Source organism: Ambystoma mexicanum, chromosome 10 (genome assembly GCF_040938575.1).
Source record: "Ambystoma mexicanum isolate Mex_15411 chromosome 10, UKY_AmexF1_1, whole genome shotgun sequence".
NCBI lineage: Eukaryota > Metazoa > Chordata > Amphibia > Caudata > Ambystomatidae > Ambystoma > Ambystoma mexicanum.
The window spans coordinates 98,617,247-98,643,772 of NC_090932.1; the positions used below are offsets into that span (position 1 = coordinate 98,617,247).

The following is a 26,526-nucleotide window of genomic DNA, read 5'->3' on the forward strand; positions in this document are numbered from 1 at the left end:
TTAATTTCTCTCATCAATAAGCATGACTACTATTCGAAGTAAGTATTATTCCATCTGTATGCCCGTCCATTCCATTTATATGTTGACGAGGATAAGATGGCTATACAGTTTACCATAGAGTCTAAGTGGGACACACTAGTCGAGACCATAGAATTTCTACTAAATACATACAGGTCCCACTCACGCTGCTGACCAAAACCGAAGACTAAAGCAGTTGGATACACTGATGTTTCCACCTAGAGGTAAGCCTGTTTAGGATGCATTGACCCGCAGACATTTTATGTGAAGTTAGCGTTGTGCTAGTTGGTTATATATACTTAAATTGTGTACATTGGTAAGCAGCAGTGATAACGTGCTGCTTTTACCGCACGAGCAGCAGCTAGGCTGAGTGTTGTTGTAAACATATAGTTTGCACAATCAAAAATGAGTCACTCGCATTTGAAAGAGTTTTTACCCTCTTTCTCCAGCTCAATCATTATAGGAGACTGAATTACCAAGTCACTATGGGGACGCCGCAGCAAGCTAAACACTAATACTAGTAAGAAGCGGCTATTAAACACTATTCATGTTGTGCAACATAACTATGTTTATTTTATTTTATTTATTTTATTTATTTGTTACACGCCCAGACCCTCAGGTGTCACGGCGAGGATATAAGATGCCTTAGGAATTAGTCATATTCATACATTACATTAGTTGCTTTACATGATATAGGTTACAAACATATTCACAAAAATATACAGTGGCCTAGGTATTCACAGCAGTATCCGGTGGGAGGGGACCTATCTTTGGGTGCTAATATTGGTTGAATAACCAGGTTTTTAGCTGTTTCTTAAAGGTCGTGAAGGAGGATGCTTTTTTGATGGTGGTGGGTAGGGTGTTCCAGTGTTTGGGGGCTAGAGTGGTGAAGCTGCTGCCCCCCGCTCTTGCGGTTTTGAATCGGGGGGGGTCCAGGAGGAGTTTGTCATTGGATCTCAGTAGTCTAATATTAGTTTTAGGATGCAGAGTGTTGTTGAGGTAGATGGGTCCTTTTTTTGTGATGCATTTGTGGGTGATGCATAATGTTTTGAAAATGATGCGGGCTTTGATGGGGAGCCAGTGGGCATCTTTCCTGGTCTTGGATATATGGTCTGATTTTTTTATACCTAGCGCTGCCCTCAGGACTTTGTTTTGCAGAAGTTGCATTTTGGCTAGGTTGGTGTTGGATGTGCCCAGTAGTAATACATTACAGTAGTCCAATTTCGATAAGACCAGTGCTCTGGCCAGGGTGAGGCAGTTAACTGGAGTCAGAAATTGGCGGCTGAGTGCAATTAATTTGGAAGTGTAGGCCGTGGAGGAGGAAAGTACATTGATCTGTTTAGTCATGGTCAGGCTAGCATCGAAGTACACTCCCAGTGTTTTTACTTGTTTTGATACTGGAATATTGGTGCCGTCGATGTTGATGGTTGAATATTCTGGCTGGAGGGTTGCTAATTTGGCTGGAGCTCCTACGATGAGGACTTCCGTCTTCTCATCGTTAAGACATAGGCTGTTTAATGCCATCCAGTTTTGTATGATGACGTAAATTTTATTGATGGTTGAAGTGTCCTGGTCATAGTTGCCTGTAAGGGGTATAAGGATCTGAGTGTCATCCGCAAAATTTGTGTATATGACACCCATATCGTCGAGTGCTGAGAACAGGAGCTTGGTATATGCGTTATACAGCGTGGGGGAAAGGCAAGAGCCTTGGGGCACTCCTATGGGGACTGGGATGGGGTTGGCTGCTTCTTTGCCTATGGACACTCTGGAGGTGCGGTCAGTTAAGAATGATTTCACCCAAGCAGTGGCTGCCCCAGAGAAATTAAATTCACGGGCGAGTGAATTACAGAGTTTGTCATGGTCCACCAAGTCGAACGCAGCTGAGAGGTCCAACAGCAGGAGAATGCAGAGTTTCCCTGAATCTCTAATGGCATCCATCTGGATTTTGAGGTCCAAGAGAGCTGTTTCAGTACTATGGTTGGGCCTGAAGCCTGATTGTCTGGTACCGAGGAGCTGGTTAGATTCTAAATGGGCTTGAATTTGGTGGTAGGCTAGTTTGTCGATGATTTTGAGTAAGAATGGGACCGTGGTTATGGGGCGATAGTTGGTTGGAATGGTGGGGTCTAGATTTGGTTTTTTTAGAAGTGGTGTAACCCAGGCTTCTTTAATGCAAGTCGGAACTGTATTGGAGTTGAATGAGGCATTGACAAATTTAGTGATGAGGGGGGTCAGGGTGGGTGCACAGGCTTTGACTAGTTTGGCTGGGACAGTATCACCTTTGCAGTTGGATGCTTTTAGTTTGGAGATAGTCTCGAGTACGAGATTGTGGGTGACTGGTGTGAATTGGAAGGGGGGGTTGGAGTTGTCACTGGAAAGGGTACAGGGATTAGAGGAGGGGGGGGTTTTTGTAGCTAGGAGTAATTTTTTGGAGTTGATTTTGTTTTGTAACATAGTGATTTTGGAAGCAAGAGCATCTTGTATAGTGGTACACCATTCTTTGCTTGTGTTAATGGGAGTGTCGGTCGGAAGTGGGTTTTCAAGTTCTCTAAGGATAGAGAAGAGCTCTTTGGAATCAGATGCTGCATTGCTAATGCGAGCATTGTAGGCGTTAGCTTTATGTGAGATGATAGCTGATTTGTAGAGGGTATTTGCGTCTTTGAATGCTTTAGCTGAGTCTGGGGAGGGATGTTTATTATGGGCATGCTCGAGAGAGCGTTTTTTCCTTCTAAGGGCGATTAGTTCCTCGTTGAACCAGAAGTTGGATTTTTTATTGAGGCGCCTTAGTTTGGAGGTTACCGGTGCTATGGTGTTAATCGCTGTGGAAAGGCATGTGTGGTAGTACTCAGCGATAGTAGTTGGGTCATTGCTGAGGATAGATTGGGTATCTAGCAATTTATTCAAAGTGGGATCGAAGTTCTCAGCTGTGAGCTTTTTAGAATTTCTACTTTCGATGATGTCCATAGGTATGTTCTTGGGTATGCAAGGTTCGTCACTAGTGATTGTAAATTCTATGCAGAAGTGGTCTGTCCAATTCAGTGCGGTAATCGGGCCTAAGGTGATGTTGGTGTTGAGGGTGAGGATCCAATCGAGGGTTCTGCCCTTGGTATGGGTGGGGGCATTGACGTGTTGGCAGAAGTTCATGTCATTTAGTGCCAGGAAGAGGGCGGTTGCTTTGGAGTCTTGGTTGTCATTAAAACCTAGATTCAAGTCACCAATGATGATACATTTCGTTTTAGGTTTGAGGAAGGGCGCCAGTATTAGTGGGATGTCTGTTTCTGGGTGGCTGTTTGTGCTAGGGGCTCTATAGATGACAACTATGTTAATTGTGGTGTTTTCATTCAATGAGAGTTTGGCGAGTAGTAGTTCGTACCCTGAGATTATTTCAATGGAACTAGATCTAAGTTTGATAGTGTTTTTTGCAATGATGGCCACACCGCCTCCTGGAGTGGTGGTTCTATCAGATCTGAGAATGGTGTAATCTGGTGGAATAGCCAGTGCTAGCAGAGGGCCTGAAGCTTGGTGTAGCCAGGTTTCTGTAATTACTAACATGTCAAGGTCAAGTTCGATGATGAGGTCATGAATATCAATGGCGTGGGCTCCAAGGGAGCGGGCGTTAATGAGTGCATTTTTGAGACTGATGGGGGGGTTGGGCTCCTTAGAGGGTGTATTTATGGTTGGTGGGCCACCTAGTGGAGTGGTTTTAGTTGCTCTAGGCTGGGTGTGTTTGTCGTTGGTTGTGTGGGTCATGGGTTTGGGTGATCTAGGAGGCTGGGTCTTGGTAGTAGGGTTGTGGTATGGTGGTCTAGTGCGAGTTCTTAAATGGGATGTTCTTTCATATCCTAGGATAGGGTGTGTTTTACCATTGCTTGAGGGGTTGGGGTATGCATGAGGATCATCAGTGATGGTCGAGGTGGGATGGTGTTCCTTACTGGTTGCGTAGGTGTCCTTGAGCCTGGACAGGAGAATGGAGGAGGATGGGAAGGGAGGTGTGGTAGGGAGGAAGGGGGTAGGACAGGGGATGGGATGGTGTCTTGGGCAAGCTAGTTTGGAGAGCCCATTACTGAGGGCGAGGAAGTGAGTGCCAGTGCACGGGGTGTCCGCTCAGACAAGGCAGAAGGGGAACATGATGCACAATATCCAACTTAACATAGCTAGGGATATAGGGGGGTGGTGTAAAGAGGGGCTCGGCTCGCTTTATTAGCACCAGTTGGGCTAGATACAGTAGTCAACAGTAAAATCCTGTTAGGCTAATAGCAGAGATCCTAGGAAGGGCCTGTGAGTGGTCAGGGGCGACAATAAGGCACAGCACAATATCACAGTGGTCTCTAAGCGACCATAAGGCACAACACAATATCACAGTGGTCTCTGAGCGACCATAAGGCACAACACAATATCACAGTGGTCTCTAAGCGACCATAAGGCACAACACAATATCACAGTGGTCTCTGAGCGACCATAAGGCACAACACAATATCACAGTGGTCTCTAAGCGACCATAAGGCACAACACAATATCACAGTGGTCTCTGAGCGACCATAAGGCACAACACAATATCACAGTGGTCTCTGAGCGACCATAAGGCTAAATTTCTATAAGCATGGAGAGCTGGATAGTCTATTTCGATTGGGCGTACTGGATGGAGAATAGCAAATGCATAGTAGGCCACAGTAGCTAAGGTTCAAGTAGCATAGGGGAACACCTTATTGAAATAGTGCGGACATTATGGAAAGTCGAGCCTCATGCTTTGGGACTGTGCGAGTTGCACGATAGTGGGCCGAGGTATATGAGCGCAGCTCGCTGCAGCGCAAGAAATGTTACAGAATGGCTCTATGTCATTAAGTAGAGCGTAGTTTCTGGATCACAGTTTCAAGGTTTTTTGTTTCCCTGCTAGCAATGCAAAATAAGGCCCCAAGGCTTACCGTGATGGGGGCCCATCGTAGAGGAGGATGAGGCTCCCTCCGAGCTACCTTTAGGAAACAGAGGTGAGGGGATGGGCACTTCCTCGCCTTCCAGTCGCCAAACAGGCGCAAACAGGGCCTTTATACGGCCTTCATGCAGGCCGCCGGCGCATCCGCCTGCCGGCGGATACTGCAAGCCAAATATGGGGCAGATCGAGGCTCAGCCTCGCTGTGATGCCGCGTCGCGCCCGGCATGGGCGGGTCAGGCGGAAGAATAAGACACGGTCAGGCAGGCCGTGTGAAGCTGGTCTGCGCTGGCTGAGGGATGCAGCCTGGTGTCCGTGGCTGCAGGATGGGAGGGGGGCTCCTGCCCGCTACCCTCGAAGGTCGTCTTGATGAGGGGGACCTGGGCGCAAACAGGGCCTTTATACGGCCTTCATGACTTTAATTAGTGACCAATTAATATTGTGTCACTAATACAGCACCGATGTTGCGTCCAATTGACTATGTATGGATGGTTGATGCCTCATTTATTGACAGTTACGGATTACAGACAGCCAGAACCACCAAGTGTGAGTAACATTTGGGTAATGGCCATTAAGACTCTGCTCTTTATTTTATGCCATTTTATATGAAGTTTTTCAGGCTTGAGGATCTTACTGAATTATGGTGTTGTGTTTCTTCGCAGGATGTTTTTGTGAATGATTTTCCATTCATTGGTTTACCCGACTTATATTTATTATAGCCTACGGTAAGCGTAGATATTATCTCACGTACCTTGTTATATGTACTTCATCCTACACATGTTTTGAGAGGGTTAATCTAACAGCAATACTAATAGCTGTTTATTATGTGTTTTTCGTGGTGTAGGGAATGAAACCAGAGTACACGGGTTGTATACGGTCTGAGGCCAACAGAGTTTACTAATAAGCATCTGATTGTTACCCGTCTAGATATCTTAGCGACTGGTACTCAATATATGAGAACAGCCAGTTGACGGTCTAGATGACCACTACCTTACCCCTGAAGAATTTCCCAAGTATAATCAAATTATTTGGAGGAATGAAACATGTTGGGATTAGTATGATTGTTTATGTAATTCAGTGTATTGTGACATTTGAGAGTGTTGTATTTTTATAGATTGTAACAATTTATTTGTTTTAATCAAGACAACTGAATTTAGAGAATCACACTGTTAATGAACTTTTCTTCTTTATCAATTTTTGTGTAGGTTTTTATGTGGTACTATTGATGTGGTTGTTTGTTATCAATTATATGTAGTTATAGTATTTTTAGAAATTAATTCTTGTGATCTTTTAAATTGCACTATTCACTTTATAGGTTGAGTGGAATATATTACAATATTCACTTAATTGCTGTTGAGAAAATTGTTTATACATAATCTTAGTCATGAATACATTCTGATATATGTATAATACACTTGTAGATTCGATTTATTTAGTATTGTTTCTCTTGTCTACTCAAGCATTTTGAGTGTCGCTTCCTACATCACAAACAAATTAACACATATATGCCCTAGGTCTTGTGTTTAATGAAGTGTGTACCAGACCAGGAATGACCTTGTGGCAGTGTTTCCTGGAGTCTCCTTTTGCTGTTTCAAGTCTGTCATATTGTCACCAGCAGGGGTTCAAGTGCTAAGTTAAACAATATGAGGGAAGAGTGGACGTCCCTGCCTCGTACCTCCCACTTAGTTAAATGTCAGGTACTGGAGGCCATTTGTGGAGACTTGTATTGACCTGGGTATATATGGTTCTAAACCATTTTAGGAAGTGTTCACCAAACACATATCTCACCACTACGAACTCCATATATTCCCAACTGGCACGGCCAAACGCCTTCTCTACACCCAAATAAGGGCTGCCCACCTTCATCCTTCCTATAATAGATGTGCTGGAAATTCAGTAGAATTCACACATTGTTAATGCTATATCTGCCCCTCACAAATTTGCACTGGGAGGGATGTATTTAATGTAATTGTTTTTTTATAACACGCCTAATACCATACCAGAGTTCGGTTTCTAAGCGCGGATCTGGGATTCAAACCTCTGTTGCTCTGCGTGGTCTTGCCCCTGTGCTATTCTCCGTTCACATAGATGTATCAGTTTTCCCATCACATTCTCCAGTCTGAGTGTAAATATCTTTGCCAAAATTGCTATGCCAACATTCAGAAGTGAAAATGGTGGCAGTTCGCCCATTTCGTCTCTCTCTCCGTTATCTTTCCAAGGTTTCGGTATAAGGTTAAGAAGTGCCAGTTGCATAGATTTTGGGGCACGCATTTCTTCAGGACACAGCAAAATGATGCTCTCTCTACAATGGTCGATTGTGCACCGTTGTAACACTAAAAAGCCCAACAGGAACTGTTAGAATTCTGCAATGCAGCCACATTTCTTCATTGGTTTAATAACCTCCTTTGCCGCCTCCACCATAACTCTGCCTTTTTGGATGTTCCCATCTGCTTCTTCTAAATTCAGAAGTTTAAACACAGAGAGAATATTCAAGGGCCTACTCCCACGGCCTCAGCTTGGCCAGATAGATTTTTCTTTTTATAGAATCCTTAAAACTCCCCATTGATTTCCTTAGTGGCTGTTTGTAGCATGCTCACACTTTACCTAATCAAGTTGATGGTTCGTCTCCACTCAAGTTTCTTAATCGTACTTACCATTGGGAGGCTAGCCCCTTTCCTTTGCTCCCAGAAGATCTGTAGTGTATAATATACTGTCTGCTCAGCCTGCCTGTCTTGTTCTGCCTGAAAGTCTGAAATATGTTTTTTGAGGGCCGTCTGGTCTGCTTCCTGAGGAATTTCAGCTCATTAGGCTGCAGGGCTGCTTCAAGGTCCATCAGCTCCCACAGCTGTGTTTTCCTTCTACTTGAGGCATAGCTAATGATATTTCCACATAGTGGCCTTTTGAGCATCCTATATAACAACACTGTCCACCACACTGCCAGTATTCTCATGTACAAACAAGTGAACTTCCTTCATTAACCAGCTCACAATACTTCCTTTTTAAGAAGGCAGGTATTCAGACTCCAGCATCCCTGGCATTCATGTTGGTCCCTCTGCGATAGCACCACAGACGTCTCACTGTGATGTGAGATAGCCATTTGTTCGATATCAGCTGCCACAACTTCATCTATCATATCCCTTGAGACCAGGAATAAGTCTATGAGTGACTGTGTGCGATGCACTCAAGAGGTATCACTTCCCCCAGACATTCACCAAGTGGAGATCGTTCCACAGGGACATCGTGCCCTCACTCAGGGAAAGTCCATTCACCCTCTGTTGCACACGATCTGCGCATTATTCTATCCTGCAACTCATTGGACTCACCCCCTCCCCAGCAGGTACCTTTATTTTTTTTTCCTGAGGTAATGATTCTTGTTGCAGCAACTTATAGAAAGAGTTTGAGTGTACATTTGTGGAACAGATGCTGCCCAAGATATACAGGTTATTCTCTGTGGTGACCTTTGCTAGAATGCACCTCCCCTCCAAGCCCTCCACCACCATCCCCATCTCATATCCGAGGTTCGTATAGAATATTATTTTTACCACCTCCTTTTGGCGGTATTGCCGCTCGATAGGGCAAAGGTACATTTTGGATTCAGAATAATATCACATTTCTTTAATAAGTCTGTTTCTTGCAATAACACATCTTCATGATTGTCAAACAGCTGTCAATTAGCACTGCCAATGCTAAATGAAAAATGCTTGGTGTAAAAACTTGTGGACTGGAAGTCAGGTCGCTGGGGCCCCATTACATATTGGGACATGATAGCAGTAGCGTAATGGAGTTTTAATACATAATTTGTGCAGTTTTCCAGAACAGCCTGCAGCAGGACCAGGCCTTTCCCATAAGTGGAGAAGGAGGAAGAGACAGATCCCAAATCAACATAATTAATTGTAATTTCTCCCTCCAGCACTGTTGTCATGTCATGTGTATAAAACAAGTACAATGCCCTGCATATAGAAGTCCAAAGAAAACAGCAAAAGCCAAAACCGACATAATTATACGAATTTATTAAAAATTAATGTTGCCAACCCTGCATGCCACATAAAAAACAGATCGTTTGGAAAGAAATGCTCTTCAATATAATGTGTCTGTACATCTATCAGCTGTGCCGTCTAGTAAGCACAGTCTTTTCATGCCATGTGTTTCTCTTGTGACCGTACTAGCTGTTGTCCTTTTCAGTACAGAGAATGTGAACAAGTTGTCATTGAAGATCGTCTGGAGAAGGAGAAAGCAAAGAGAGATCTAGAACATGAAAGGCTGGCATTGAAGAGTATTGTGAAGGTAGAGTACACACATTTCTAAATCCTATTAACCCAATCTCCCTTTGACTATAGGCTTTGGAACCCATACTTTTCTTGTACTTATTTATTTGTTGCCATTTGTAATGCACCCTTGCAAAACAAGCTTGCTTCAGAGAACACGTAGACAAGCCGACATTTTGGGGGAGGTTTGAAAAGTTCAGTGGTCCAAGGAGAAATGTGTCTCTTTCAGGATTTGGGGAACAGAGGTTGTCTTCATATTGGAGGTGAATAGGAAGGGCATTCCACATCCTTGGAGCCAGGACAAAGTCTCCCGAGCCACTACCTTTTGTTTTCTTGAACGATGGAAGTGTTTGTGGACTGCAGGTGCCTGGGTGTCCAGTAATGCTTAAAGCAGTCGTGAAGGTAGTTGGGTGGGGACCGGACCATGAATGGTTTTGCGATTAACGCAGAGAGCCTTCAACTTGAGGCATGGGGTAGATGGTGCAGTTTTTTCAGGGCTGATAAAGGGTGGTTGTGGGGATGAAGCTGGAATATGACTCGAGCTGCTTCGGTCTGGATACCTTGCAGTTTCTCCATTGGTATTGGGGGAGGCCAATGTATAGGGGGTTTGTGTAACTTAGCCTTCTTAAGAAGATGGCTCTGATTAGTTGGACTCAGTGGTGGGTTGGAAGGAAGGGGAGATGTTTTTACAATCCTACAATGGTAATTGCAGCTCTTAACAAGAGAGTTGACTTGGCTTATTGGTAAAAACAGGTAATTGAACAGTACTCCTAGATTCCTTAGTTGCTGTAGAAGCTATATCCCTAGGCCAGGTGCAGTGGAATGTTGTTGGGCTTTGGGAATCCTAGGGTGAGGATTTCCAATTTGTCAATGTTTAGCGCAATGTGATGAATCGAGGGAATTCGTCCCAACTCCCCAAGGGGGAGCCCCTCCCTGTGAGGCTAGGGAGGTGAGCCTGCTGTGCAATACCCAGAGGCAAGTGGGAGCTCACCAGGAGAGGTTACTCATTAGGGGACAAGGACTCGCGTTCTCGTGAGGAACTCCCTCAGGAGATCCACACTATGGCCTATATGGGATGCTTCAGAGCAATAGATTCCATAAAATACCAAGACTGGGGCAAAGAAGATACAATAATACATCCTGGGAAATATCTATACTGTGATGAGGAAACCATAATACCAGAAACTATCGCCATACTGGGACAAGGAGAATCCTAACAGATATTATTGTCCACAAGAAAAAGGACACATCACTAAGGGGTGGATGAATGTAACTTCATTCAGAGACGAGCGAAAGAGACAGAAAAACACCCTCATGTCAGCTAGCAAAAAACCCCAGCTCTATGACGAACGAAAGAGAGAGAGACAGAGAGACCCCTACGCCTGCTGGGGAGTTTCCCCAAGCCGCATACACTGAACCAGAGCGAGAGAGAGACGACAGAACCTGTGAGTTTCAAAGTTACGCAACGTTGCAAAGCATTATGCTAAAGCAAGGGCAAGCGGAGGGTCCAAGCCCCTTGCAGGTGGTGGCGAGACCAGGGGCAAGAATCCTTGGTGGGACAAGTGTCCAGGCAATATCGCTGATACCACTGACAACTGGAAATCATAGTCGGTACGGTCGAACGTTGAACAGCGGAGTTACCGTGAATAAAGGGGAAACCATGAGGAGCGAGATACTGAAGAAGGAGAGACGCTGGCAGTCTGCATCGAACGAGGGTCTGCAACTAAGGAAGCTCCCACCAACATTCTCCTGCATTCACAACATTCTCCAATCACTAGGAAGGCAACAGCGAAACTGGGAGGCCTGGGAAGACCCCCAAAGAATCATAATTACAACCAGTGAACACATCCCAGTACAAAAACTGAAAAAGAGAACCCAAGTATAATAATTGTAAAAAACAAACTGTTGAATGGTTAAATACCTCAAGAAAAGTAGAAGGGATAAAGTTACCCTGGGAAAAGGGAAGACAGGTCGACATCCCGAACAAGTACAAATTAAGTTTGAAGAGGAAGCAACTTAAACATACATTACATAAAGTATGCCAAGAGACTATAAAAGCACACGTTGATTATCACAGACAAGGAACAAGCCTTAGTAATAGAATCCCTACAGGGATCAAACCCAAGGAGAAAATGCAAAGTAATGCAATTAAAAAGTTTAATGGAAACAGTTGCAAGAGACTATTCACAAGCATATGTTGAAAGTCTGGTATTCGAATTACCCATAGAAGCGTGGCATACTTTTCAAGGATCATTTTCAAGAGACTATTTTTGAATCGCCTATTGAAAGACTGGTACTAGGAGTACCATCAGGAGAAGGGAGTCATTTGCCTTACCCAAGTTAGTTTTGCTTAGTGGTAGGGTCAATAAGGGTAGTTCTGGGTAGCAGACTTGTTTGTTTGGACAAGCCTGACTGACAAGCACCTTAGTTAATAACATGGGCACCCATAGTGATAGTGATAGTGATGGGGACGGATAGGCCATATCCTTTTTTTATTGAATAAAATATGTAATACAATGGCCCCAATAAGTCAGTGTCCTCCTTCTGACCGGCACAGCAAGTTTGTTTTTATTCCTCCACCCACAGACAGCTTTAAGGCACTTTGGGATGGTGATAGACGGTAAAGAGGAGGGATGACTTAGGGTGGGTGTGTGTGGAGGAGGGAAGATACGTTTGAATATTTAATCCGAAAATTCCAATGACAGCAGCAAGAGGGTCCGTGTAGAAATTGAATAGAATGGGGGCGGTGTGGACTAAGAATTGTGCAACCCCACAGTAAGGTATGGGTTGTAGAGGAGAAAGGTCCCAATTTAACCTATTGTGAGCTTTGATCTGGGGAGGATGTGCTCCAATCTAAAGCATGATCGGAGGTGTCGCATTTTTATTAGAAATAGTGGTGGTTTGTAGCATGAATTGATTCAAAATTAAATACCAGTGTGGAAATGATCAAATCAAAATCAATCAATGGTATGTATTGTAGTGTAGTAGTCATTTATATAGCACCTTTTCCCATTTGTATGGCCTCAAAGCGCATTTGTGGTACGAACATCCTCAGAGACCGAAGTCCAGGTATGGGAAAGTTCCAAGAGGAGGCTTAAGATGCACGTGTGCATTTGGCCAAGATTAGGACTTAGGAGGGCTGGCTAGGCTTCAGCAAGCCAAGAGGTCAGGCACGAGGCGGGTGCTGAGGGAGGTCCGACAGAGCACTAGGGCATGAGACTCGAAATGCACCCAGTTAGACCGAAATTTGTTGTAGGTTGTCGCTGTATTCCAATGGCAGAGGTGTTGAGGCAAGTCTGGTGTTTCAGTGCAAAACCGTTTATATGACCAGCTAGACTGAATTTGTCATAGTCATAGCTGCATTCTAGAGTGCGTGGATGTATAACCGTGCCTGCGGCAGATGTCCACCAAAGTGGTGCGTTTATACATAACTTAAGCTCAGATGGAGCTCATCTTTCATGCTGCTGTGTCATCCGAACCTCTGTGCGGAAGAAAAAGCCTGCTACCTTTGTATACTGTTCTAAGCACTATGGACAGGCTACCCTTAAGTCTAGCAAGTGCAATATATTGGTTGTCCTAGAACATCTTCTAGGTGGGACAGACAGACTAGCATAGAAACCAGGCTAATGGGATTCTCTGAGCGCAATAGACAGGTTACCTTTATAGTCTTACTACATATCTTCCACGTTCTACAAACACTAACCAAAGCAGTCTAATAAGCACAATATCAAGGATACCAGCATGTAACCATTGTGCGTTACAATGGCGGCTAACTTAAGCAGTTATAAGTGGAATGGAGGGTTACCAACATATATCTTTGAGCATCATGGGCAGTCTAAACATTGTAGGCATAAATGCTCCAAGTGTACCACATTTTTTAACCTGCATGTGCTTTCTTCTAGTTGTAATGCTAGGCTATATAGCCGGGTTACATACACATATATATAGGTACCCATATATAGAGGTAGAACCCCATGGCTGTCCTTACAGGTATTATAAGCAGGCTAATATGAAACTGTCAGGTCCAGTACCAAAGCCCTAGAGCAGTGGCAAGCAATCCTGATGGATTTATAAGCACAGAAGGGACAATCCTAATGCATCTTCTTGGTGCAAATTAACAGTCTGTCGTCTTTAGGTGCATTGGGCCAGACCTCCCTATGATCCTCAGAGTGCTGGGGACAGGATATCATCCTAAATATCTGCGTGAATGGACACGCTAACGAAAGAGTGCAACACCATTCCTATCCCCTCTACCCCCCTGAAAATCCATCTAGGTGCAACACCCTTCCCATCCCCAACAGTCCATTTAAGGGCAACTAATTTCCTACCCCTAAAATCCATCCAAGTGCAACACATTTCCTACTCCCAAAATCCATCAAAGGGCAACTCCGTTCTTACCCCCAAAATCCATCTAAACGCAGTATGCAGATAACTCAACACATCTAACGGACCGTCTTATGGACTGCAATAAAAGAACCACCCAGATTCAACTTTGGCAGAGTAGCGAAAACAAGTTACACAAATAGGCTAGATGCCAGTAGGTATGAGATTTTAGGTAATAAGAGTGGTGGGTTTTACTGGAGTACAGTAATGGCTGCACTCCCCCCGCCCACTCCACACTTACCCTATTAGTCGCTGTTAGTTGTCTGCGTCAGGCGTCCCAGGCAAACACGGAATGGAGCTGCTTAGTAGGGAGCTGCCCGGTGCCTTTGACCCTCAGCCAGCTGCCCAGGGCAAGACTGCCCTAGGGGTGCTGCGGAAGAGCTGCCCGGGTCACAGAGAAAGGCCTTACAAGACAATCAGTGGTCGGTGGGTGGGAGGATCGTGGGAAGTCTTGGTTACTTACCTGTAACTGTATTTCTCCAGCATTGGTATCTTTCATAGATTCAGATGCTTGAATATTCCCCGTCGTCAGACTGGGAATCCTCGGTAATAAAACTGATTATTATTATTTTTTTTAATATAAACACATTTCTACCTAGAAGTGAATGTGCATAGCCCATTATGGCCTATTAGCCATTCTATTGTGTAGTCCCTCCACCTCACTTTGGTCCTTTATGGCCCCAACCAATGAGGTGGCAGGGCTTAAGCTCCGCCCCCGGCAGCCATCTTCAGATTTTGAACCTTAGATGTTACATTATGATGGGTGCCAAGCATAGGAGCAGCATCTCAGGGGAGGCGGGCGGGCGCATGTGAATCTATGAAAGATACCAATGCTGGAGAAATACAGTTACAGGTAAGTAACTAAGACTTCTCCAGCATTGGATCTTTCATAGATTCAGATGCTTGAATAGAATACCAAGCAGTTAAAGTCTATTTCTGATCAAACCTTTACCATGCATCAACATAACTGTTACATACTTCGGGAAAGGTGGGAAAGGAGGCTGTTTCTACTTATGCAAAGAGGTGGCGTAGCACTGCCTGTCCAACTGCAGTTTCTTTGTTGGTGTCTTCAGCCAGGCAGAAGTGTTTCACGAAGGTGTGCAGAGTGCTCCACGTAGCGGCTCTGCATATGTCCTTCAAGGCTACCCCTGCGTGGAATGCTGTTGACGCTGCCCTTACTCTGGTGGAGTGTGCAGATGGCGGTCTAATTAGAGGGTCGCCTCTCAACTGATGGCAGTGGGTGATGCAAGACGATACCCAGCGTGCCAGACTTTGTTTAGAAATATGTTCACCTTTGGTATGGCCAGAGAAGGCAATGAACAGTCGGTTTGAGGAGCGGACCTCTTTGGTTCTCTGTAAATGAAACTTCAATACTCTAGAAACGTCTAGAGAATGTAATGCTCTTTCCGCTTCAGAAGCATGATTCTGGAAAAAGGTTGGTAAAACAATGCGCTCAGTGAGTGTCATCTCCGAAAGCACCTTGGGAAAGAACTTAGGATGTGGCCTTAAGATGACGTAATCCTTCTCGAACAAAGTAAACGGAGGCTCAGAAGACAAAGCTTGTAACTCACTGATCCTTCTGGCTGATGTGATGGCTATCAGAAAAGCTATTTTCCAGGGCAAGAATTTCACTTCGCATCTGTGTATGGGTTCGAAGGGAGGTTGCATGAGGGCTGTCAAGACGGTGTTGAGGCTCCAGTTCGGAACTGGTGAAGGCGTAGGAGGATAAGTACGCATCAGCCCTTTCAGGAAGACTTTAACCGCCGGTAAAGAAAGCAAGGATTGCGTCTCCGGGGTTGTCGTGAATGCCGTTATGGCTGACAGATGGACCTTGATGGAGGGCAATGATAGCTCGGACTTAGCTAGGTACAACAAGTAGGGCAGAACCTGATCAACCGAGACCGTGAGAGGATCGATTGCCGAGTTCTCGCCCTATTTGGAGAAACTGGTCAATTTCCTGGTGTAGGTAACTTGTGTCGAAGGGGCTCTCGCGGCCCTGATGATATCCCAGCATTCTGATGGTAGCTTCAGGTTCATCAGTTTGCGCTGCTCAGGAACCATGCCTTGAGAGATGGGCTCCTCAGGTCGTGGTGGAAGACCTTGTGGTTCTGTTGTGTCAACAGATATTGATGCATATTGAGGCAAATCGGGGGCCGACAGGATAGCTGCTTCAGCGTCGAGCACCAGACTTGCCGCGCCCAATCCTCTGCGATTAGGATCATAGAAAAATCCTGTTCTTTCACTCTGCGAAGTACCCTCGCCATGAGGGGAAAGGGAGGAAAGGCGTAGAGGATTGGTACTCCGGGTATCTTGAGGCAAACCTCTTGTACTTTTTGTTGTTCCTGGTGGCAAAAAGGTCGATATGCGGGTGGCCCCATAAGGCAAAAATCCGTTGGGTTTCCTTTTCGTCCAATTCCCACTCGTGGGATGACGTGTATTCCCTGCTTAGTCTGTCCGTTAAGACATTGTCCACTCCCGGAAGATGCTCTGCCTTGATTTGTACCCCGTGGTGTAAGGCCCATGCCCATAGCTGTTGGGCTTCCTGTGATAGGACTTCTGACCTCGTGCCTCCCTGCTTGTTTGTGTAGTGCATGGAGGTTGTGTTTTCTGTCTGGACTGTAAGCACTTGGCCAGCTATCACTGGTAGGAAGGCTTTCAACGCCAACCTTATGGCTCTGAGCTCCAACACATTGATGTGAAGTTGGGACTCTGTGTCGACCAAGTGCCCTTGGTTTGGAGGTTCGCAAGATGAGCGCCCCAGTCTGATAAGGAAGCGTCCGTCCTCAGCAGAAGGGTCGATGTCGGTGCTTGGAATGGCATCCCCTGCAGAAGATTTTTCGGAACATTCCACCATTGAAGAGCTTTGTGCAACATCGATGGGATCTGGACGTCGTCCTCCCAGCATCCGAGAGCTAGTTTCCATTGGTGGTCCGGGGCCTCCTGAACCGGTCTCATGCGTAGCCTGCAGTTTGGTGTGAGGAATATGCACAATGACATCATGCCCAGAAGGGATTTGTAAGAGCATACAGATGTTGTCTCTTTCTCCAGGAAAGTAGAATCGCTGCTACCCTTTCTGTTGATGGCCTCACCCTAGGAATGCTGGTATAGGTGTCGGCTCCCAGAAGAGAGCTGTTTTGCTGGTAACAGGTAGGACTTTGTGTAGTTTATGGAAAAACCTAACTCATTTCGGAGGCTGATAGTCCTTGACACTGCTGAGCGAGCCCTTGCGGCGGAACTTGCTTTTATCAGTCAATCATCCAGGTAAGGAAAAACTTCCGTTCCTGCCCTCCTGAGACTTGCAGCTACAGGCGCCAAGCATTTTGTGAAAACTCTCGGTGCTGATTTTAGCCCGAACGGGAGCACTCGAAACTGAAAATGAAACTCTTCCACCGTGAACCTGAGGAACTGTGTGTGCTAGATGGAGCGGCACATGGAAGTATGCGTCCTCCAAGTCTAAAGTGGCCAAGAAGTTGTGCTTGTTTAACCAAGGTAGCACCCCTTGTAAAGCCACCATCTTGAATGTTATGCGTTTGATAAATTTGTTTAGTGCCCTCAGGTCTAAGATGGGCCTCCATTGACCATTTTCTTTCTGATGGGGAAGAAGCGGGAGTAGAAACCGTTTCCCCTCTGAGTGTACGGTACTGGTTCTACCACTGCCTTCTGGAGTAGTTTTTGCACCTCGGACATGACTCGCCGCAACATATGCACCCTCCGTGAAGTCGGTGGCAAGGAAAGAGGTTGTCTAGAAATTCTAAGGTGTGACCCTTTCGGATCACCTGTAACACCCATTTGTCCGATGTAATTGACTGCCAGCGCTGGAAGAATTGGTTTACCCTTCCCCCCACCGGGGTGTGACATTGAGGGGAGAGTGTTTGATAGTCAGTTTTATTTGCCTTGTGACTTCCCTTGGGCGGAGCCACGCCTGTCTCTATGGGCGTATCTGTTGGATGACTAATATTTATTGTCTTGGTACATGCCGCTTTGTGCTTTCTGCCCATACGAGTAGCGACTGTATCCTCTGAATTTGGAAGATGAGCCTCTAAAGGGGCGAAAAGATCGATGGCCCTTATTTTTGTCCTTCAAAGAGCTGATGGCTCGGGCTATCTGTGTCTGCTTTGATTCCCTTTAGATGTCGTCTATTTTCTTTCCAAAGAGATCTTGTCCATCAAAGGGCATGTCTAATATCTGCGCTTGGATTTCAGGCCTAAAGTTAGTAGCCTTCATCCAGGCCTGCCTTCGGAGTACTGTGCCGTTCGCCATCTGTCTGAAGCCTGATTCGGCCACATCAACCGCCGTGTCGATCATATGATCCGATGTTGCTTCACCGTCAGTGATTATTGGCCTAGCCTCTTCCTAGAGCTCTGGTGGTAGCTGCTTTGCCAATTTGGACATGCAGAGCCAAAGCTCGTGATCGAACCTAGCGGTCATGGCTAGCGCATTACCCGCTCTGATGGTGAGCGATGCATAAGATGATACTTTCCTGCCCATGGCTTCCAGCGTACGCCCGTCTTTGTCTGCTGGTTCCGACAAGGGTGAGGCGGGATTGGCGAGTTTCTTTCTTGCTGCCACTGTGATAACCGAGTCCGGTTTTGTGTGACCTCTCAAACAAAGCAGTGCAGACTCTGGAGCTTTATATTTCTTCTCTGGTCTGGACACCAGAGACGGAGTAGATAATGGCGTAGATAGAATCTTGGATCTGGACTCCCAGATGGTGTCGAGGAGAGGGATGGTGGTCACCGTTCTCCTGCGTTTGTCCCTGTGCTCATACAGCACTGATTTCCTTTCCTCTGATGCAACCTGAATTTTAAACAATTCTGCAGCTTTGCCTATTATGGTGTGGAAGGAAACCAGATCATCCGGCGGTGTGGCCTCGCCTGGTGAATATCTTCTCCTGGGCTTCTCGACTACGTAGTCATCCCACTCACTGGTTGCGTCAGGCTCCTGTGTAATTTCTCCTTCTTCTGGGTCAGAGAATTCTCTAAAAGGATCCTCCTATCATTCTGAAACCGAAATGGTGGATGGCACCAATGCTGGATATCCATCCAGAGATCGAGGTCTATGTGGTGATGGGACTCTTGTCGGTGAAGCACTGTGAGTGCTGCTCCTAGGTCCTCAAGCAGGTTCCGGTGATCTCGTTGGGTTTCGAGGTCTACCCCTGTGAGGTGAACTTCCTGACGTGCCTGGAATTGGAGATGAGTCTCTCCGAAGAAAGTTTTCCGATTCTATGGGCTCAGTCGGGATATCCTTCTCCCTTTGACGTTTGTAGAATTCCTCTTCAATCCTCTGCACAGATAACATAATTATTGGGTCCTGAGGAAATTCGGCCTCTTCCATGGACGTTAGCCAGGTAGGACTGTGTTGTTTCGGGAAGGGGCCAGGTTTCTCTTCCACCACTTCTGCATCTGAAAATTCTTCCTGACGAATTACATGAGGGAGTTCTGCCATGTCCCCTAGAGCTGAAACTTGTTGTACCAGTTGTCCAGTCTCAGTACCCTCAAGGAGATGGTCTTCAATAACCGGTGTATCGTGCACAGAAGGCACCTCAGACTCCAATTCCTCCGTAGCTGCAGGAACTTGCGGTCTAGCCAACGATGTTGCGGGCGATGCTATCTTCGCCAATGAGCGTCCCGTGGACGGTGCTTCCGCCGACGGATGTGCTTTGGATCCCGTCAATGAATGTGATTTGCCCGTCGACGAGGGATTCGCTGATGACTGTGGTCTGGATCCCGTCGATGAATGCTTCCTCGACGAATGTGGTTTGGCCATTGATGAGTGCTCCGTGGATAAGTGCGTCATGGACGAATGCCTCGTGGATGAATGGTGTGTTTTCTTCGTGGACGAGTGCTTCGTGGACGATAAATCTGATGGCGATGATCTTGCTGTCGACAATGTTTTATGCATGATCATCGTCGATGATGGCTTCGTCGATGGTATGACCGAAGACGGGCCTTTACCTTTCCCTTTGCTCGTGGACGGCTTCCCCTTTGACGACTGCCCCCCCCCCAACACCACCCCCCCGGAGGTAGATTTTGCTGATGAGTGTGACTTCTTCTGTGAGTCCAGTGGAGGCAGAAAGGGTATCAACTCCAGCTTCCTCTTGCTTTTAGCTATGGGAGAGGAATTCCTTTCCACTGAAGAGGACCTTCTCTTCGAAGTTTGCCTCTCAGATGGAATGCTGGATTGGACAGGAGCTGTCCTGACAGACTCTTCGCCCGAAGATTGATCCCTGGCTTCCAGGTGTAAAAGGAGTCTTGTATGCCTGTCCTGAAGGGTCTTGATGGAAAAAGTTTTACAAATTTCACATTCCTGGATGTCATGTGGGTACAGACAATAAATGCAATGTTCGTTTGGGTCTTTCATGTAGACCCGTTTCTTCTTGCACCTCATGCAGTCCCTGAACAGGGAAGGCTTCTTGACATCCTGAGGTGCAGCCATTTCTGAAGAGAAATTACACACAATGATTTTGTAGGGAAAACAACAGTTTTCTGTCTCAAGGCTTCACTGAGACTAAAGCCCCTAAATAGGGGAACAAAGCAGAATATATTTGAAAGAAATATATTCCACACAAAAGTAGAAAAGATTTGAAAATCTCAGAGAGCTTGAGGATTCCCTGTGTCTGTTAGACTGCGGTGAAAAATCTGAAGATGGCTGCCGGGGGCGGAGCTTAAGCCCTGCCACCATTGGTTGGGGTCATAAAGGACCAAAGTGAGGTGGAGTGACTACACAATGGCTCATAGGCCATAATGGGCTATGCACATGCACTGCTAGGTAGCAATGTGTGTATATTTAAAAAAAAAATTAATAATTATTTTTATCACCGAGGATTCCCAGTCTGATGACGGGGAATATTCAAGCATCTGAATCTATGAAAGATTCAATGCTGTAGAAGGAGCTGAAACGGGCAGAGGGGGAGCAGGCAGGGAAACGGGTGCAGTGGCGGTCAAAACAAATGAAAAAAGGGATAACAAAACAGAATAAAAATGGAGGATGCTGTGTCGCAGGTTACATTTTCCAACTGGGAAGGTGATGCTGTTATTTAATATCTACGTTAGACAGAACAAAGCGGGCAAAAATACTCCAGTCTTAGACTGATTAGTGGGCTTGCTGGAAAGACTTGTCGTCCCCAAAACTGCAACAGCTAATGTGTATAACGTCTTGACGGGTGACTAATACACAAATTGAACCTTCAAAATATATTAGCAGTTTGAGGCAGAAGATGACTTATGGGCCATTCACAATATTTATTCTGCACCGTTAAAATGGAAGTACAGTCATGCCCATGAGTTGGCCTAATGGGTTTTTACCGTGGGCATGCGTGGCTGTAGTTGGAGACTGCAGGGTAATTGCCCAGCAGCTCCTACATTTAGAAGAGGTCCTTTATCAAGCCACATTTATTAAGTCTTTATTGAGGCATGCAAATGGCCAACTGGAAACATTTTGGTAGTAATCCCTCATATCTAGAGCTATCATGATCCGATCTGCCTTAAGCCAAACCCTTCATAAGAACTGTGTCCATCAACGACCTGATGGCTCCTGATATTTTAACAGAAGGCGGATCAGATGAGCCGACTTGGACTTTCCTTTTATTGCTCCACAAATCTACCTAGCAACTGTCCCAATACGTGAGGCATGGCAAACCAAAGAGTGCATTAACGCAGCCACTCTAGAAAACATACACGTGCAATACCTCAAAAACTGCTCAACAAATAAGTTGCAAGGTCATTACTAGTAACTCTTGATTTGATCATGAATGCAGAGAGGCAAAAGAGTAACTCTTACTAAAGATTAAAACTTCCTGTGATCGAAACCGCCTTTCTATGGCTCAGGCGACCTATAAGATTGATATCACTTAAAATGAAAAAGGCAGATCTGGAAAAATGGGAGACCTTAAAAAAGAGCCTCAATCTAGAAGGACCAGCAAAGTTTGTGGTGATTTATCACAGATCTGACATCTAATTCGGCATCTAATCATGAAATGAAAATAAGTATCACTGAAGACAAATGGCATGACCATTTTATTACCCTCTATTTTTCAACTGTGGTAAATCCACCCAAGCAACTTCCTGCCCCAACGATTGTATTGCTAACAGAAACAACTCAAGCACTTCTTTCTCATTGCAAAGGCAAGCCCCCAGGCCCAGACACTATCCCTATTGATCTCTTTAGAGAGGAACCGAAGATTTAGATACCCCATCTGACTTGGTTTTTCAACAGTCTCCAAGCAACCAATTCTGTTCCTTATAGCTGGCACCAAGACGTAATAGTTCTGATCTTAAAACATGGAGACCAGCCACATCCTGCTAACTATAGGCCCATTAGCCTTATTTATAGCCTGTCGAAGGTTCATGGCAAAATATTGCTTAATCAGTTAGAAAGCTGGGTGAAAGGCGCAAATAAAATCCGACCTGCAAGCTGGCTTTAGGCAGGGCAAGGGCATTGTTGAGCAGGGATTTTATCTTTACTTAATTATGAGTAAATATGTGACTTTACGGAATGTGCCTTTATACCTAGTGTTTACTTCAGCAAGACCCAAAACAAAACACTGATCTTGCTGCGCCTAGTCAGTGTAACAGCACCTTTAACTGACATGGGACCCATATCCGTGCTGGATACAGCGCATACACCCTCATTATTTAATAAACTGCATGCAGTGAAGCACAAGAAAGCATGGCTGCCCATGCATCCCTCCCTGAAAGAACCCCAACGTTCAAACATTGTAATATCGCTCTGGCAGTCCCATATACTCCAAAATGGCTGTGCCCTGTTTTATGTTTCGGCCCAAGCATTAGTGTCTCATTTAACTCTGATTCGCTGACAACCTTACTTTGAGACATCCTCCTCTCCGCTACACGCTGTCCTGCAGCGCCACATTGTGTAAGGGGGGGATGGGGACAAGTTACATGAAGCTTGTATTGACTTGGTAATGCCCATATGCGTTGCACTTTAAGATTTTGAGGCAAGTTTGATTCAGGCTTTGAGGCATCTAGAGTTTGATGCAAATATCTTGTATTTTTGTTTGACTCCATACTGTGTATTTTCAAATAGGTCTAATTTTTTGGAGTTCGCACTTGCCTCAACATTTTAAAGTGCAACGTATATAGGCATTACCAAGTCAATACAAGCTTCAAATTTGTTTATCCTTTGTATGTAAGTCAAATGTTATGTTTTAAAAGCTTTATTGGTATGGTTTTTCATATGTTCTTATATGTTTATTTGTGAGTGACACATGACCCAAACAGGTCGCCCCCTCTTTTGAACCTCTGAGTATCCGGATTTGAGTCATTTTTGTGAGTAACACAGACAGTGACAATATGTTTTTGACCACTTATCCTGATTAAACTTAACACTGATCACAGGCAATTCAATGCTCAGCGATGTATTTTTGTATCATCTTTATTAGTTAAATGTTGAGCGCGCTGGAGGAGAAAAACCAGAAACTTCCATTTGCTAAGGGTGGGTAGGGGTTAACCACCTTTCTACCTCTATCCTCTATCGCAGCTCAACAGACACTTTTTAAATCCACTTATCATACTTACCTTGTTAGTGGTCAATTAGCGCACTTCGCTCCAGGTACCCCACTTTCAACTTATATGATCAAAGAGCACTGCCTATATGGCGCAAAAAACCCCACCGTTTTGACACACTTCCCCTTTGAATTCTGGCCCTTCGGACCCGCAGGGCCCAAACAAAACATCCGAACCACCCTGCATATAGCCCTGCCACCCGCTGGCGGCACAGCGAATGCCCAGGCATAGCAACCCATCCAGCAGAATACTTTATATAAAATTACCATGGTGGCACAGCGACCGCCCATGTTTACAAAATAACAGAAGCAGCAAATAATCTTAAACCAACCATGTTCCCAAGAAGGAACGTACATAACGTGCTGGACAAAGCAGTAACAGCCTTAATTCAACAGCCTTCATTTATTGTGCTTACAAATAAAGTAGCGGTCAAAGCTTAATTTACTCAAATATAAACCTTCCTGTCTGGTCTCAGCATTGCACTCTGTTGCCGGCTTCATAAAAAAACCTGGCAGCACATAGATAACATGAATGCAATGCGTAAGCGTTTCCAGCCCCCCTGACCCTTAGTCTAGTCTCACCAGCTACACAGGAAAAATACCCTACTCCAAATGACTTGCGCTGTGCATTAGTTGGGAAAGCCGTTTCCTGTGGTGCGGGCAGGGCTGCTCCCTCGCACCTGGGTCCCCATGCATGTTTACTACTGCATGCCCACCATCAACACCCACATATTGGCCCGAACAACAAAACAAGATCTGCCCTGCCAGCCTTAATAAACAAATTCAATCTTTTCATGCAACCGCTCTCCCTTCCCCAACAGTGTGTGCGGTCGCCACAAAACACAATCGCAATCCATCGGGGCACCTGCACTAGGCAGGACAAACCCAACTTCTTTCCTGCTGCACTGTGTATCCACTCCAAAGCAAAACTGTGGTTGATCCCACCTATTCTTTAGTTCGATCACCAAAAACATGCGCTCGCTGGGACCCCGACACGGCAAATAGTAAAATTGTTAATATATCTGAAAATCATTGCTGATCCTCCTGCGTTACTGCATCAACCCAGCATTAAGCAGCAGCCCAAGTAATGTCTGCATAGCAATGAGCGCTGCAAGCCCCCATTTGGAAACCCCCTGCATACCTTGTACGGAGCAGGTTGCCCTGCGGTCTTATCTCTGGGCCGGTCTGCGACTAAACATCCTGGCACTTATCACAATCACATGGAGCCCGTGTGTGGGTGCAAGGCGGCATGCTCCTTTGATGCTCGACACCAAATCTGCATCGCCACTCGCAAAACTCCCAAATGGAGAAAGCAGACCCCCCCCAAAAAAAAGAAAAAAAGCTGGAGGCCGAGGCCCTGAGTGGAAGATGCACAGGTCACCCTATGGGCGGCCCGGCAAGGTCGGCACTTACCATACCTGACCCCATCAATCTGCCCATACTTGATCTGCTTGAAGGTCCTCCTTGATCTACAATATTGTGTTGCTGCTGGACTTTGTTTGGGGGATCACTCTGCTTGCCGGATACTGAACCAATTCTCCTGCTACGACGACTTGATTTCAGCCAGGGGCTGCAAAACGTGGATTTTGCAGAACAGCCCCTTCACCGATAAGATCAGGAACAAAAGAAAAAGTCAGCTCGAAAACAGATCACTCTGTGGCAGACTTTAAATATATGCAAATCGAAGGGGGGTCTGGGAGTCTCTCTACCAGCACGAACACAGCCCATTGACCTGTTCTTGGGTGGATCGCCTCTGGGAGAGTCTCAACCAAGTCTTTAGCTCACTGTCCCTTTCACAGAGGAGAGATATTCCTGCATATCAGTCTTTGTCCTGCCCACGGGCAGTCCAGCACCGAAATGCTAGGCAATTCTTCTCTGAACAAGAGTACCAACATCAACCCCAGACACGTGTTTCAGCCTTGTTGGGCATCATCAGTGAGGTGGCGCTGTGCCTCTCTAAGAATTGCCTAGCATTTTGGTGCTGGACTGCCCCTGGGCAGGACAAAGACTGATGTGCAGGAATATTTCTTGTCTGTGAAAAGAACAGTGAGCTAAAGACTTGGTTGAGACTCTCCCAGGTGCGATCCACACAAGAACAGGTGAATGGGCTGTGTTTTGGACTTTAAACATAGTTAGACCGGAGTTTCAGTAACAAAAAGGAGTACCTCGTACACATGAAAATAATAACGGCCATATAGTTAAGTGCAGTTATTTTGCTCTACTTTGGAGCTTGCACAGCTTCCACAACAGCAGCAGGCCGCCAGACGTGAGCGAGAGGGCGTTGGCCCAAATGGTTCTTCAGCCATTTCATCTCCACGACTGCAAGGTGCCATGGCAACACCATACAGTGCCAAACTCCGCTTTCTGCTTTTGTTGTTACATTTTCAATACAATGTTTTAGCGATTATGTGGCTTACGCTACCAAAGTGCCAAAACCAAAAAGAACATCGGAGGCTGCATCGACCAGGACCTCCTCTTTTCAGAACAGATCACAGCCATGATGACGAGCACACACTGTCAATTCATGATGCCTGCAAGTTTCATCTGCCTCCTTTAGATAAAGTACCAGGTCAAGCCCACCAGAGCTCTGGTTCGTTTTTAGCTGGACTAAGACAATGCCAAATATATAGGCTAACATAAAAATAAATCCTGAAATTAAGCTTCAACGGATCCAAAATAAAGTGTTGGGACTTTGCCTGAATTAAGAAATGGTCTGCCACATGTGCACAGCTCTAAACGTTCTCCATTGTGCGATCTACATTATAAATCATAAAAAGCTGATATCTCCAGGCTTGTGTGGATTCTCAGCACACTCTTCATTTGAAATATTTTAATTCGAAATACGGCTAATACACAGTAAGCTAATAATTACTTGTTTTTTTAAATTAATAATATGGTGTCAAAAAGCAACTGAAAGACAATATTTTTATATTTACTTTTGAGGTGGAAAGGAACAGGTAGATACAGAGGAAAGAAGAAATGCTTGGTATCTACATAGGACACCAATGCAGGCCACTGCCCTGTCCCTTAAAGAACAAAGCTTTCAGAGAGCGCCATAAGGCACTGCAGCGACAAATTTGAGCTACATTGTTCTGCCCCAGAACACTACTGTTTTTACTTTTTTGCTTTTTATGTGATCATTGTATCGAGGAGTTTCTGCTTTTTCGGCATATTTTGTCATTTTCTGACTCTTGTGATATTAATGTTGAACTTTCTGTCAGGTTTCTTGCCTTTGTTCCTGGCCTGCTCTGGTTCCTCACACTTTAATTACGCAGGCTCCCAAATGTGCAGTGTAAAATGTAAAACATGCCAGTACGACGGGTGAATGTGCGGTTCGCCAGAAGGCTATAGCAATAAGGATTGCCAGGTTTGGCAGAACATGCACAGGGAAAGGTAGGACACAAGACTTCGAG

The 26,526-nt window shown here is 45.4% G+C and overlaps 1 protein-coding gene across 3 annotated transcripts in view; it reads left to right on the top strand.

Annotated features, from left to right (window-relative positions):
- IQCG (IQ motif containing G) overlaps nucleotides 1-26,526 on the top strand; it is a 369,433-nt gene that overhangs the window by 301,872 nt on the left and 41,035 nt on the right. For all 3 annotated transcript variants that reach the window (XM_069617570.1, XM_069617572.1, XM_069617571.1), the window contains one exon: nucleotides 9,125-9,226. In XM_069617570.1, coding sequence (XP_069473671.1) covers nucleotides 9,125-9,226 — 102 coding nt within the window. The remainder of the gene's footprint in view (nucleotides 1-9,124; nucleotides 9,227-26,526) is intronic.